The sequence below is a fragment of the Limanda limanda genome, chromosome 10, assembly GCF_963576545.1.
Source record: "Limanda limanda chromosome 10, fLimLim1.1, whole genome shotgun sequence".
Lineage (NCBI taxonomy): Eukaryota > Metazoa > Chordata > Actinopteri > Pleuronectiformes > Pleuronectidae > Limanda > Limanda limanda.
The window spans coordinates 13,292,585-13,306,233 of NC_083645.1; the positions used below are offsets into that span (position 1 = coordinate 13,292,585).

General features: G+C 41.7%; 1 protein-coding gene across 1 annotated transcript; it reads right to left on the bottom strand.

Moving 5' to 3' along the window:
* Nucleotides 1–1,512: 1,512 nt before the first annotated feature.
* Nucleotides 1,513–12,850, bottom strand: reep2 (receptor accessory protein 2). The gene is made up of 8 exons (XM_061079832.1): nt 12,708–12,850; nt 10,232–10,304; nt 8,756–8,832; nt 8,418–8,538; nt 7,727–7,840; nt 6,423–6,603; nt 4,055–4,221; nt 1,513–3,677 (listed from the first exon to the last, which is right to left on the bottom strand). Exons 1-8 carry the CDS (start codon nt 12,737–12,739, stop codon nt 3,606–3,608), a joined length of 837 nt encoding a protein of 278 aa, XP_060935815.1. The 5' UTR covers nt 12,740–12,850; the 3' UTR covers nt 1,513–3,605.
* Between the last annotated feature and the right edge of the window lie 799 nt (nt 12,851–13,649).

Below are 13,649 nucleotides of genomic sequence, written 5' to 3' on the forward strand. Positions count from 1 at the left end.
GAAGATCAGCTGGAAGGACTAGTAGCAAATGGAAGCAGTCTTAATAAGTGTGGTAGAACATATGGGGATATTCTCGATCTAGTTATATGTTCTAAATTAATGTTTAACACATGAATTTTACCTGTGGATTCAATTCAGCCCAACTTTTTTTTTCATTTTTCAGTGAAGGACACGCTCAAGACGAAAGAAAAACCATCATTTATAAATTCAATTCGAATTGTCACGGCTTTGTAAATATGCAGTCTGACCAATTTGCAAATGTTTGTAGTGCTGCTAAAAAGTTGAAGTATTTGAAAGATACTATCAATGAATCTTCGGGAAGGAAAGGTCAACATACGTTTGCTCGTTTTTACACTGAAGGATATCCAAACCAATCTTTTGATGTTCCCAAACCAGATTATCCTGAAAAAAATAGTCCTGACTTAAAAGTGCACACAGAAGAAAAGTTCTTAAAACTAATTAATGATAATCTGTTAAAAAGTGGAAGTTTTGATATATATTCACTCAACAGCCCATGTTTAAAAAGGGAAAACGATACAAAAGACCCTTGTATGTCCCAGCTCCTTGTTAAAGCCAAGCAATGGCTTTCTGAATATGACATTGACACCACTCTTTTTTTCACAAAATGTTGGGGACCTATTAGCTGGAAACATCCTGATGTTATTCAAAGTATTCCTGATCGATTTGCCGAACAAAACAAAGAATTTACAATTTTCATTTTGTCCAAAAATTTTACCGATGATTTATTTTCCATTGTTCCAGATAAAACAGTAAGGAAAACCATAAAAAATGCTCTTTTAAGCTTTAAGTTAAATGAAAATAAATTGACCACTCAAAAACATTTGGATAAGGGGAAGTGATTGAAAAGTGATTGAAAAACACACATGCCCAGAAATGAGTATAAAGGTTTTCAATATTTGGCAGGAAGAGGTAAAAAGACAGGAAAAGGAAAATATTGTTAAAAAATGGACAGAATATCTGAACGATATATCAATCAAGTTATTTCTACAAAATATTGAGTGTATTTTAGGGGAAAAGAGTCCTATAGAGTTTCATCAGAGCCCTCTGATTGATGAAGCATTTGACTTATGGATGAGTCAAATGCTTTATCTATCCCAAGGACAGACAGATATGGAAGACAGATCTTGCGGCTGTATTTGTTAAATTTGCTTTACATTCAGTTTTCATTCAAAAAATAAATACCTGAATTCCCCTTTAATTGCTTTTCCCTGGATGTTTGTTGTCTGCTCTCATCTTTAATAAACCAATTCAATTCAAGCTTAGTGTACTTTTTTTGCTGATCATCACCAAACTGTGACACCCTCAGCTCTAAGAAGCCATTTAGCTGTATGTGGACAGAAACAGAATAAATTATTATGTGAGGACAAAGATAAATGCTGTGTTAATACACGAAGAACAAAATCAACCTGAGAACGAAAAGAAGATAGAAGTGTGAGCCTCGAGAGGAGAAACTATACACCAGGCAATAGTTCAAAGATTTTATTTCCTTTATTTAGTAGTTTTAGTACTGATACATGACCTTGTTAAACCATTGTACCAGCACACATACCTTTATCCTTTTTGACATGGAGCTTTGAGAATTGGCACAAACAATATATGAACATCCCTGTATACAATACTGATTTTAAATAGAAAATAATCAACAATAAATATCCAAATGTGACACAAGTGGCATCTTGATAAGACATTGTTTGCTTTTGATTCAGCGTAAACATTAAACTAAGAACTTATGGCCTTAAAATACGTTATGACCAGACTGAGTAGAGAACACAGCAGGAAGTGAACACAAACCTCAGTTTAGATTCAGTCTTGAGATCATCTACTTTGTGAAGGAGAAGCGTTCATGTGCTTTCATGTGAAATGAAAAGTGAACTTCTTTATTAAAAAAACAAAAGAGAAACAATCACGTCCAACACCAGATGTTTACGAGTTTTCTCTGGTCTCGGAACCTACGATTTGTTAAGACTAAGAATTTTAAACAAGAGCCCACAAATTATGAAGAAATTAAATGGATGTCAGCCGGCATAGGGCAAGCAAGCTCTAACTCTATATACAGTTACGTCTCCTATTTACATAAGTGACTTAGCCAACAGTTGAGTTGGAGTTTGTCTCCCCCTATTGGTTCTTACTAGTGTCACACTGCAGACAGCAGTAACAAGTGCAGAAGTGGTGGTGTCATGCTATTTAAATCTCCCATTCCAGAGCACTCAGAAGAAAGAGCTCATAACAGAACTAAGGTCCACGGTGTTTAGAAACTCACACAGCCTGGTATGACCCCCCCCCCACATCTGAAACAGCATGGGAAGAAGAAAATAATTCTCAGGCTCTCTTTTGGTTGAATTATCTCTATAATGCTTTGATTTATCCCGCTTTTATAATGAGGTAAAGTGTCACCATACAAACAATATTACAGTGGACACCTCATCTGTGACCACTGTATTTAATTGAGAGAGAGTGCCATCATCACTCAGTTGAAGCATCACCACAAGAAGGCTGGATATGCACAGCAGATTATATCCATTGCCAATATTACCTGATGCACAGAACTGGATAAAACAGGAGTATAACAAATAAATGATCATGAGTAAATCACTCCGCAAGAGGGGGATGTCTAGATGAAGGATAACTAAGCCAACACTAAACAAACTACTCCCATGACCAGCACTGAACATGACATCGAAGCCATCGGCAGTGAGGAAGAAAGTTGACACACAAGTGAGACGTGAACATAACAGAGCTCACTCAGCGGTTTACTGAACATTAAACGCTTACACAAGCGGTTAGGTCAAAAAGTTTCAAATAAGATTTTAAAATTTTTTAAAAGAGAGAGAACCAAGACAGGTTTGATCATTAATAATCCTGTATAACTAGACTGTTTTATGACAGGACATGGTAGCTGCTGATCGGTAGCTACTATAACCTAAACTGAAGTCAAAAGTGTGAATGATGAGGTCTCACACAGGATTATTAAGGATGTCTACAACTATTGGTAAATTCAGGTTCTTAAAATCAAACCTGGTTAAAAGACGAGATGTTTCTGAAGATTTCTACCATCATGGTGTGTGGTCAACATTTGTTGATTTGCTCTTCAACTGGAACCAGTTTCTAGAGGTCACAGAGGAGACCCAAACCAAAAGAAGGGAAGTAGGAGTGAAGAATGTATCCAATTACTTGACATGCTTTAACCAAAACAGCTTCAATCCAGAATGAAAAACTGCAAATGGCCGGTTCATATTGTCTATTACGGGGACGTACATAGATGCCTACAGGTTTAAAAGGGAAACGTTAGCCTTGATGATTGGATTTACTAATAATCTTCAAAATAAAAAGATGTCTGAGAAATATCTTACTGTTAAATTTGAGTGAGATAGAAAAATGCAGCAACCCAGTAAAAGTAAAAGAACCGTTCCCACATATGGATAAAAACTACATCTGTATTTTGCTCTAAAAACCAGCAAGAGCAATGCAATTTTGGCGATTGATATTATACATACACATGGTGGGTATGTGTTTGTGTGGAGACGAAACAGAAGAGCGGTCTGCGGGCTGTGGGTGGAGCGTGTAGGCCGCTGGATGCTCAGGCCTCATGGTGGTGCCTCTGCATTACTGGTCGTGGTCTTTTTCTTTGTCGGTTTCTTCACCGTCTTACTTTGAGTCTTGCAGAGGGAGGGGAACGAAAGGAGGGAGAAGAAAGTAAAGACGAATTAATCCGACGACAGAAGAAAATGAAGAGAAACAACAGTGATCTAGTAAAGTCGAGAAAAGAGGTGTAGCGATGATTTAACAAGGGGTGTTTGATAGGTTCTACAATATGAGTGATATGTTTTTGGATGAACTGCCAATAAATTTGACAGATTTTCATGTTCTTCTCAGGATGAAAATAAAAACTTTCCCTCCAGCGCCATCATTTGGTCAAAATTTCAGTTTGTTGTATCCCATAGATCTGAGCAGCTAGCGTTGCCAGTAGTCTTAACTGTACATAAGCTATTGAGATGCATGCCTTTCTCTTTGTGTGTGTGTTCATTGGCTCTACCTCTGTCTTAGCAGCAGCAGGTTTCTTGGTTGCCTTGACACTGGTCACTCGTTTTGGGGCTTTGTCTCCAGCATCTTCATCAGAGTGCTCAGTCCTTGTGTCTGATTGGTCAGAGCTGTGTTGGGATGACGTGTCATCAGCAAGAGACGCGGATGCCAAAGAGCGGGCTGCAGGGGGGGGGAAAGAAAAAAAAGGTAGTTGCTCAGTTAGAGTTCATGGATCAGACAGGTGAAAAGACAAATGACTGAAACCAAAGCCAGTTCTGCAGTTGGAAAGTCCAAATAATCAGTCATCAGGTCAAGGAAGAGTGGTGGAAAAAGATGGGATGGAGAAGTCGTAGGGAATTAGGAAAGGAGAACCAAGGTGCAAAGAAAATCCAACTCCACATTGAATCTGCGTCTTTTACTTTTTAATAAACAATATTATTTATGAAAGAAAACACAAAGACTGTATGGTACTCTGTTCTCTGACAGTAAAAGTAACGTTTCCTTTCCAAAATAGAATGACACGTCCTGAGAAATTAGGGTTTCAATTTATATGGAGGGAACATTTAACCTTCAGTTACTAAAAGGAAGAAAGAACAAAATTGATATTATTGAAATTAAAAATAACACAAACAGGACTGATGTTGAAATAATACAATAATGTGAGGAATACATGTAAAGTGAACCTCATAAGTGGAGAAATGTATTTTGTGTGTGTGCTCTAAAATCAGGTATGGAAGTTACCTTTTAAATTTTGTATTTAGTTCTGATGATGACAGTGAACTATCAGTTTAATATTCTTGTTGTTGTGACAGAAGAAACTGGGAGCTCAGACAAATGTGAGGATTTGCATCAGTTCTGGATCATGTCACAACGATTTAATAGCGGCTCTGTGTGTTTTTTTATATTTAACCTGGATCTCTCCAGGTGCAACTACGAGGTAGCATTGCTTTGAATGTTGCTGCCACAAAGACTTGTAGGACGCATTTTGTCCTTTCCTTTCTTAAAGGATGGTCCGGTGTTTCCTATGCCAGACGAGACAAGTTGGGAAGCATTGATGCTCCTCTCCTAAATAACTTAAAGAATTCAAAACAGCTCTTATTATGGCGGCCGCTGAAATACTTCCAGGTCATTTTCATTTAGGAACCTTCTCAATCAAAATGGACTTTTTGAGTACAGCCCAGATTCACCAAATACACAACAGGGTCCAAACTTAACTCTGTCACCAGCGTTCACCTGCATTGTATTGCCTATGGACCAATAGGATATATTTTTTAAAACATTAAAATCAACAGTGCATTTACCTCTAAAGAAGATTTATCAGAGACAGCTGACGCAGTGCAGTGCCAGCCTCTCACACCATCCAGTGGCCAAAGTTACAAATACACTTTTTGATTGCATCAGTGTTCCTGTCCTCTGCCCAACTACCATTACAGCACCTAATGCTACATGAGCAGCAGAGAGTCCCTCCTTTTCCAAAGGATCTCTGGTGACGCAGCAACATTTACAATAAAGACTCTTGCAGCAAGATTGGCAGTCGTTCATTTATCTCTGACAAGTTATTCTGCAACATCCATCGTCAAATCACAGTGAAGGTTGTTTTTTTAGTCAAGCTGTTCTATGTTTGTTTGGTAGCAGGACTACACAAAACCAAAACCACAAAACCAAAACCACACAACCGATTTCCATTCAATCTTGTGGAGGGGTGGGACATGACACAAGGAAGAACCAATTACATTTCGGTCTGGAAACCACTTTTTGTTGATTTTGAAGAGAATTTGTGGATCTTGATTATAAAAAAAATCTGTCATGTTTAGGAGACTGATATTAATGAATATGTGCAATTTGTTGCAGTTCTAAGTTAAAATCAGGTCCTTTTCATTTTAAATGTGGTTTCATACAGGGTCTGTTGAGCCTTGGCAGAGGTAAGCACTTCAACGAGGGCTACTCCAGTTTTGCGCCATCTCTCTGTCCGCCTGGTTTTTGAACTTGCACATGGTTCTGTTGCTAGTATACATTTAAAATGCCCTCTTTTTGTCCATTGTTTCACTGTGTCTGCATTCAGTTCACAGCTCCTCAGGCCCACATAGGCAGCCAGCAGTGAGACAGTGAGACAGACCGAGCTCTTTCCAAGCTTCTCCTCCCACTGGAATCACATGCTCTGGCCCCCTCCCCTCTTTGTGTTGTTCCCCACATCTCCTGCCCTTCCCTCCCACCCACCATCACATGACTCCACTGGGCTCGACCTGCCCCAGTCTCACTCTGATGAGAGTGAAATAAAGCAAGTCCTTTGGGTTTACACTGCTGACTCAAGTCAACAAACTGGACAAACTATGTATATAGTGATGCAGATCTGTGCGGATGTTCACATTATGCGGCCTTACTCTGCCGTGTAGCAGTGCTCTTGGCCCGGGGCAGCGTGCTGGCCCCTGAGCTCATCTCCTCCATGGTGTCCCGTCTCATGCGGGCATCTGATGTGTGCAGAGCCAGGTCATCCTCAGCATTGATGAGAGTCAGGTCCTGCATGCTGAAACTCCGCAGCTTGTCTGACAGCACACCCTGCCCCTAAGCAAAAACATACGCAGGCAAGTTAGATTTGAAGCTATCATGTGTACATCCACTAAAATAAATTGTTTTCTATTGTCTTTTACTGATTGTTGTGTCTGTTGTCAAGGCACTGCAATTTTAGTAATTTGTTAGTCCTGGACATTTTCGTCAATTTCATAATACTGTAAGTTTTATATATTCTAGTTTTTGGATGTAATTTTAGGCTTATACTTTTTTGGATGGGTATTTTTGGCTAATTCTTGACATCTTTTGGACAAAAAGATTATTCAATCATTTGAAATTAATTAATCACATCAATAAATTAATTAATTTACTGTTTGCTGCAGCACCAGTATTACCAATAGAAAATAAGTGTCCGAAATTAAACAATGGCTTTCATAAAGACTTCAACTGAATATAACTGTACCCTCGGACTCAACGCAAACCATTTGATACCACAACTTTGATTGGGGAATAAGAACAATTTCCTGTTTGCACAAGCTCACCATAACAGCAATTGGGTGCACCTTGAGAAACTGTTTGTTTGGCTGGAGCAACAATTTGGTTTATAAAGATAAATAAGGGCAAGAGAGTTAGAACGTAGCATAACACATATGGATTTTGGGGGCAAATGCTGATGTTTAGGAGTAAAGAATAATTTACATATAAATACACATAGTAAACATTATAAAAGGGATTTTAACGGATACATTCTGTATAGCAATCAATCCGTCTGCAGAGGCTGCATAACTCACACACTAAACTTGACCCGAACCATAGATTTTGGCTCCAGTCATTGTGGAGGTTGTTTAGACATCGGCACTAAAATAATGTGGGAATAATCCGATTTATGTCAAATAGACTAATAAAAAATACAGCTGAGAATTCATCCTAAACACACATCTTCTCACTTGCGCAACATTTAAATACAACCACAGTTACAATGTAACACTAGAATTGACACAACTTTATGTTTAGCAGCTTAAAAAAGCAGGGGGGGGAAACAATGACCTCAGTGATCAGTTGTATTTGAAACAGACACTATCCACATTGAAGAGTTTAAAGCAGCCAAAAAACATTCATGTGAACATCAAACATTACTGAATTTGAAGTCATTCAGTAAGCAGGCCACACAGCTCACCTTGGTGGCTGCAGTGACAGCAGCATTAGCAGCCAGGTTGAGACCTCGTTTTCCAAACCTCATCATGGTATCGTAACTCCTGTCTTTGGCCTGTGCTATATACTCATCAATCTCCTATGGGGCAAGAGGACAGTGAAGAAAGGAAGAGAGAGCAATTAGTACAAACATGTAACGGTTAAATGACAAGAATATTTTTTCACGGATTAATACTATTGGTATAAATCTTTGGACTTCTGTAACATCTGAGCAGGTTTTCTCTGCAGTTAATAGACATTACACCAAACTGAACATGTTACAATTTCTGAATCAAAAACAGTAGAAAAGCTGAAGCGGGAAGTTATGTCGACTTCTGCCTGCCTAAGACACTAAAGACTTGGAACTATGGATGTGTGTGTGCGTGTGCGCTTTTGTAAGAGGGCACAACAGCGCTGCAGGTGGGTGATGAGTGAATCCTCATTTTCTCCTGTTTATGCTGCAGTTTGCACGTTTAACACATGGGTAAAGAAACGTTGCACAGGTATTTTTTAATGCCTCAGACACTCCTCCATTAAATAACATTTTCATCTGTGGTTAATAATCAGTTAACAAGGAGTTGGTTGTCAGGTTGTCAGATAAAAAAATTCAAAATGTGCATCCAGAGTGTATACCAGTTAAGATCTTAGAAAGGGAGTTAAAAAGGTCATGTTCCCACCTTCTCTTTGTTGGACAGGGTTGGGTGGACAAACTTGCGATAGAGGACACTGGAGCCTTTGGTGTATGGAGACAGGAGCCAGATCACGAAAGCGATCTTTAGCTCAAAGTAAAATGGAAACCTTGGCGATGAAACAGAGTAATAAACGATTAGCAATGATAGGAAAGAGTTTCATTATATTATGCGTATATTAAGTGAACAAAGATACTTAATTTGGAGCCATTTGTACTAAAAATATCAGGTAAACATGAACACATCTATAGATGTTATATAAGCCGTTTATTTATTACAAGCTAGTTGGACGGGAGGGTAACTATCATGAGCCGCTCCCCACTCACCATGATAGGAGCAGGTCTGTGGCTGTCTCTGCTGTGGTGAACAACGCAAATACTATCCAGTACATCATCCATTTCACCTGGAGACACAGACACACACAGATGGGTGAGAACATAACAAAAATAGCACATAAAAAACCCACAGCATCCAGTGCACACGTGCGGCGACATGTGGCGATAGACAGAAGCTACAGACAGACACAGAAACCCCAACATATGCTCCAGTCGTTTCAAATCACATCAGTGAGCATGGCTAATCTCTGGGGACCAAGGAAATGTAGGGCATCGACTAAATATGCAGTAACCTAGGCACTTAAGGGCAAATAAGCTTGAGATCTAATGGAAATGCAGAGCAATAATTAGCATATGGCTTTATCAAATGATACAGAATTCAAGACTGGACAGTAATGTCTGTTTAGAGGCATCATCAGGCCACAGGCACGCAGCCGTATGAACACCCAATTCTGAATCACTTCAATCCTTAGAAACAGGCCAAACATGAGGAGATGGGAATGAAAACATTGGTTCTAAAAATGGCGTCCTCCTCTCTCCCTCCTTCACTCATTCCGTGGCCGTCTGCTTGAGCAGCAACTGAGAGGGGAGGTTGCCATAGTAACCGACCAGGAGGGGATAGTTCTCTAGCACAGATCTAGGCGGAGGCCCAGAACGCTGCCATGTCCTCCCCCTCCTCCTCCTCCCCCTCCACCCGTATCCCCTTTCTCTCATCCCTTGCAGTGATGAGGTAAACAGGGAGGACCCCATTTCGGTCTCTCTCTTTTTTAGATCCACCAGCTTCTCTCCTTTAGCTCGTAGCTGATGTCGTAAAACTCAAGCGTGGACTGTGTTGAGTGATCAAATTGAGCAGAGAGAAATTTTGAGAATTTGTAGGCACAAATCAACACTAAGACAAAATGTTGGAGTGATCATTTGAACTATGAATCATTTAACATCAGGGGGATGGATAGTTTCAGACAGTTCACATGTTTTGGGTGTAAGTCGCCGGCCAAGTGCGCGCTACATCATTGGTTTTAAAAAGGTCAAAACGATGCAATGTCAATTTATGATAAATGAATTAGGATTGACAGAGATATGCAGGAGTTCTAATTTTTTTAGTGTCAATCTGGTGCCATAGCATCCCCCTTTCCATGAGTTGATTGGTGTGTCCCACATTAACTGCCATGTCATGCTTATGACCTTGTCTTTCAGATCTAGATCATTCATCAATCAGTCTTCAAGTGTCAGTGACCGAAAAAAAACTGAAATTACTCCAGATAATGAATCTGTGTCCTCTGACAAAACCATGTCAAGTTTTTGTTGGACCTAAAAATTATTCATTTGGCATTTGTATACCTTTCACAATGCACATTTACATCTACCAACATTGGTGTAAAAGTAGCTGAGAGCAGCCCAGGACCAAATATCCCAGAGTCAAATAGAGCAGGCAGGGGTCAGAAAATGGTCTGCTTTGGTGATACTCACATATTCCTTGACGTTCTTCGTCTTGACAGCCTTGTATGAGGAGTATGCTGGGTAGAGCGTCCCAAAGGCGAGGCTGAAAAGAGAAGAGAGAGCCAGGCTCAGAGGAGAGGGATTCCGTTTGAGAACACAGCCTGTGGGTTTCAATGCTGACACCACACAGAACATGGTCCTCCTTAAAAAAAGCAGGTTAGCTATGTTTACTAGTAGCTTATGTAAATACAAGAGGCTTTCTGTATTGGGTTACTTAGCAGTCGGTGTCTACATAGCTTGATTTGAATGAGGACGATCACAATAGAGAGGTGATGGGCAGTGCCTTGTCCAAACACACCGGTCGGATAATCACAGTCCGGAAGACGGCAGCACGATAAAGTGTAAAAACACACTAAGGTCTGCCAGGGGCGGGTCGACATGTTTTGGTCCTCGTGCTCAGAGGGACACTGCACACACGGCGGAGTGATCATGTGCATTTGGTCAAATCCTGTGCCACTGTGTTGATTTGTGCTGATGTGACAGAATGCCGAGTGAGGGGACGGCAGGGAGAATACAGTTCAGAGAGTCACAAGTTGTCTGTACGCTACGGTGTAATCCAGTGATCCAGTGACTTAAAGACTTAAACAAAGGATTTAACATTTATCAAACAAAGTCTCTGATGAGGCTTGTGCTCCTGGCTGTTGGCACCGTGAGCATATCTACCGTTTTTCTCAGCATTTAAGTCGTTCCTCTGTCCCAGTGTTGCTTAGTCATGTGTGCAGCGCTTCTCAGCTTTGTACAGTAAGCGGAGGCTGAGGCCTCCAGGCCAGTGGACTCCCTCCGCAGACACCCTGGGCCACTTTGTGTCCCCATCCCCGGTTCACTTCTTTGGGTTTAACGGCTGCCTCTCCTCATGCTTAGACTCAAGTAGCTGCATGTTTTAAGCAGAAAAAAGGGGTGAAAAAAACGACTGAGCATGTGTTAGATGTGCGGCAGCCATTATGATGCATATCCAGTCTCCCTATTGACGCATGACAACCAGAGGTGCAGTGAAGGGCAGGAACCAGCTGGAGGCCACTAAAAGTAACAGTTTGCCGGGGTTATCTTCTACTTATGTAATCTGGACTGTTAGAATATTCATAGGAATGAAAACAACAGTGACAGTATTCCACCTGGGCCTTTCCCAAGCAATGATCATAGCCATGTATCATTATGAAACACTTGATACATCTGCGTCAAACAGGTACACCAGCTTAAAAACTCAGTGCCAGGATTACAGCAGCATCATAAGTGATCAGGATGATGGCTTTAGTCAAGTCATCCAAACTGCTGCTGAGGATGTGCTGTGTTCAGGTGGAAGCTGAGGCCCGACACTGCTGCTACTGCTCGTCACAGTCATACACAAAAAGAGATCGATCCAATGAGTTTGTAATACTTGTAAATAAATATATGCAAGTCATCCCCATTTTTCTTATCATCTCATTTAAAAGATATTCACCATTCTTTTTTTATACGATGCCACCGAATCTTCAACTGCTCTCCCAGCTTGGAGCTCATGCTTTAAAACTCAAGTCAGGACTGTGTTGACTTTTATAGAATCAACATTAAACTGAGAGAAAATGTGGGAATTTGCAGACACAAAACGAATCCATGACTAAATCTGAGAGAGTAATCACTTGAACTTTGATTCATTTTTGCAATCAGAAGGAGTGATAGCACCAGGTGGTTAACACGTTTTGGATAATTGATAGCCAAGTGCCCGCTCGATCATTGGTTCCCCACGTTTTCAGCTCATTTTCATGGAGTTAGTTTAATGTTTTAGCGTAAAAATCAGAAGCATCATCAGTGATCAGGATGATGGCTTTAGTTGAGTCATCCACACTCCTGAGGATGTGAGGATGTGCTGTGTTCAGGTGAAAGCCGAGGCCTGACACTGCTGGTCTGAATCGATGTTTGTGCTTCTGGTGAATGGATAATATATACAAGTCATCCACAGAACATGGGCCCAGACCTTAGACTGTGTATAAAGAGACCCAGACCAGCCATGAGGATGGTGGGTGGATGGGTGGATGGATGGATGGACGTCCCTGACCGGGCTGCTGCCATCATGTTACCGGATGGTGGGATGCTCAGTCACCCCAGCAGCCTCCCTCAGGCTGGGGGTGTTGTTAGAAGCCGTGGCTCGCAGCCTGCAGGCCACTGGGAGCGAGGCTGGCATATGAATGAAGCCGCTTTCACTTTGGTTAAAGCGTCCAGACAACAACACGCTTCCCTGCCAGGTGGGAACCGTCGATGTAGCCAGCATACGCTAGCCGCCAGCAGCTAGCAGGGAGCGGGCTGCGCGGCATCGTGGTGACCGTTAGAAGACTCCAACCGCCCGGGAGGCAGAGGACCGAACCCGGGGACAGAGGACCGAGCCCGGGCTAGCGGGTCGTGGCGGTGCAGCGCTCAGCCTCCACCCAGCTGATGACCGGAGCCGTTAACAAGCCCAGCCCCGCATACTCACACGACTATCCTCGAAATGATCCACGACACCATGACCGGGGACCGCCGGCCGTGCGCCGTCCGCTACGAGGTGGTGTGTTGGTGGTTCGCTAGCGGGACAGGTGCCCCCCCATGCCCCTCCAGGACGCGGTGTGAGGTGACGTGAAGCCGGCTGTCTGTCCTCCGCTGCTCCGCCGCTGCTGCTCCGGGTGTCAGGTGGACTCACAGCTGCGGAGGATCTGCTGCAGTGTGGGGCTGGAGACACTTAAAGGGCCAGAGCACGCTGGGAATGGCCTCCGACACTTTACCTCCCAAAGCAAAACAGCTTCTATTCCAGAGATTTCATAGTGTAAACCCAGCAGGAGAAGATTCAGCTTCATCAAACTGCAGTGATGGTTTGGGCTTGTGCAGAGTGAAGCACTCCTCCTACCTGGTTCATCTGCACTCACTATTTCATAATCAAGTGTTTTGCATCAAACTTGCTACTTTCATCATTAGTGAGTGAATCATTAGTGAGTCCTCCACAAACATCTGATACTGTCACTTTTTACTGTTTGTGTGCAGAGCTTTTTAGATTCAATCTCCCTGATGCTGAGTGAAGTTAGATTACTTTGTGTACCATAGGGTCAGACCCATTCCTGATCTGTAATGTGTTGTCCCTATGTTTCTGTGATTTATGTATGTATGTCGGTGAGGTGTATAGGTGTATAAATGTATTAGCTACTGGATGACCTAAATTTCCCACTGGATTAATAAAGTATCCATCTATCCTACCTTGTTTATCTGCACAAAGTGTTTATCGTAAAATTTGTGTGATTTCAAACATGGTCTGTGTGGAATGGGCTGTTTTCTTTGCCTGTGTTAAAACTCTGGAGCTACTTCAGAATTACTCCATGTCATTAGTGAGCCCTCCTCAGACAGTTCTACGATATCCTGTCACAGTTTATTGTTTGTGTGCAGAGCC

Bases quoted from the DNA above. Each gene is read 5' to 3' on its own strand.
- reep2 (XM_061079832.1), bottom strand. From the start codon at position 12,739: ATGGTGTCGTGGATCATTTCGAGGATAGTCGT. The intron at 8,539-8,755 runs GTGAGTGGGGAG...TTCATCGCCAAG, and splicing joins ACAGACCTGCTCCTATCATG to GTTTCCATTTTACTTTGAGC. The intron at 4,222-6,422 runs GTAAGGCCGCAT...CCCCCCCTGCAG, and splicing joins GAGCACTGCTACACGGCAGA to CCCGCTCTTTGGCATCCGCG.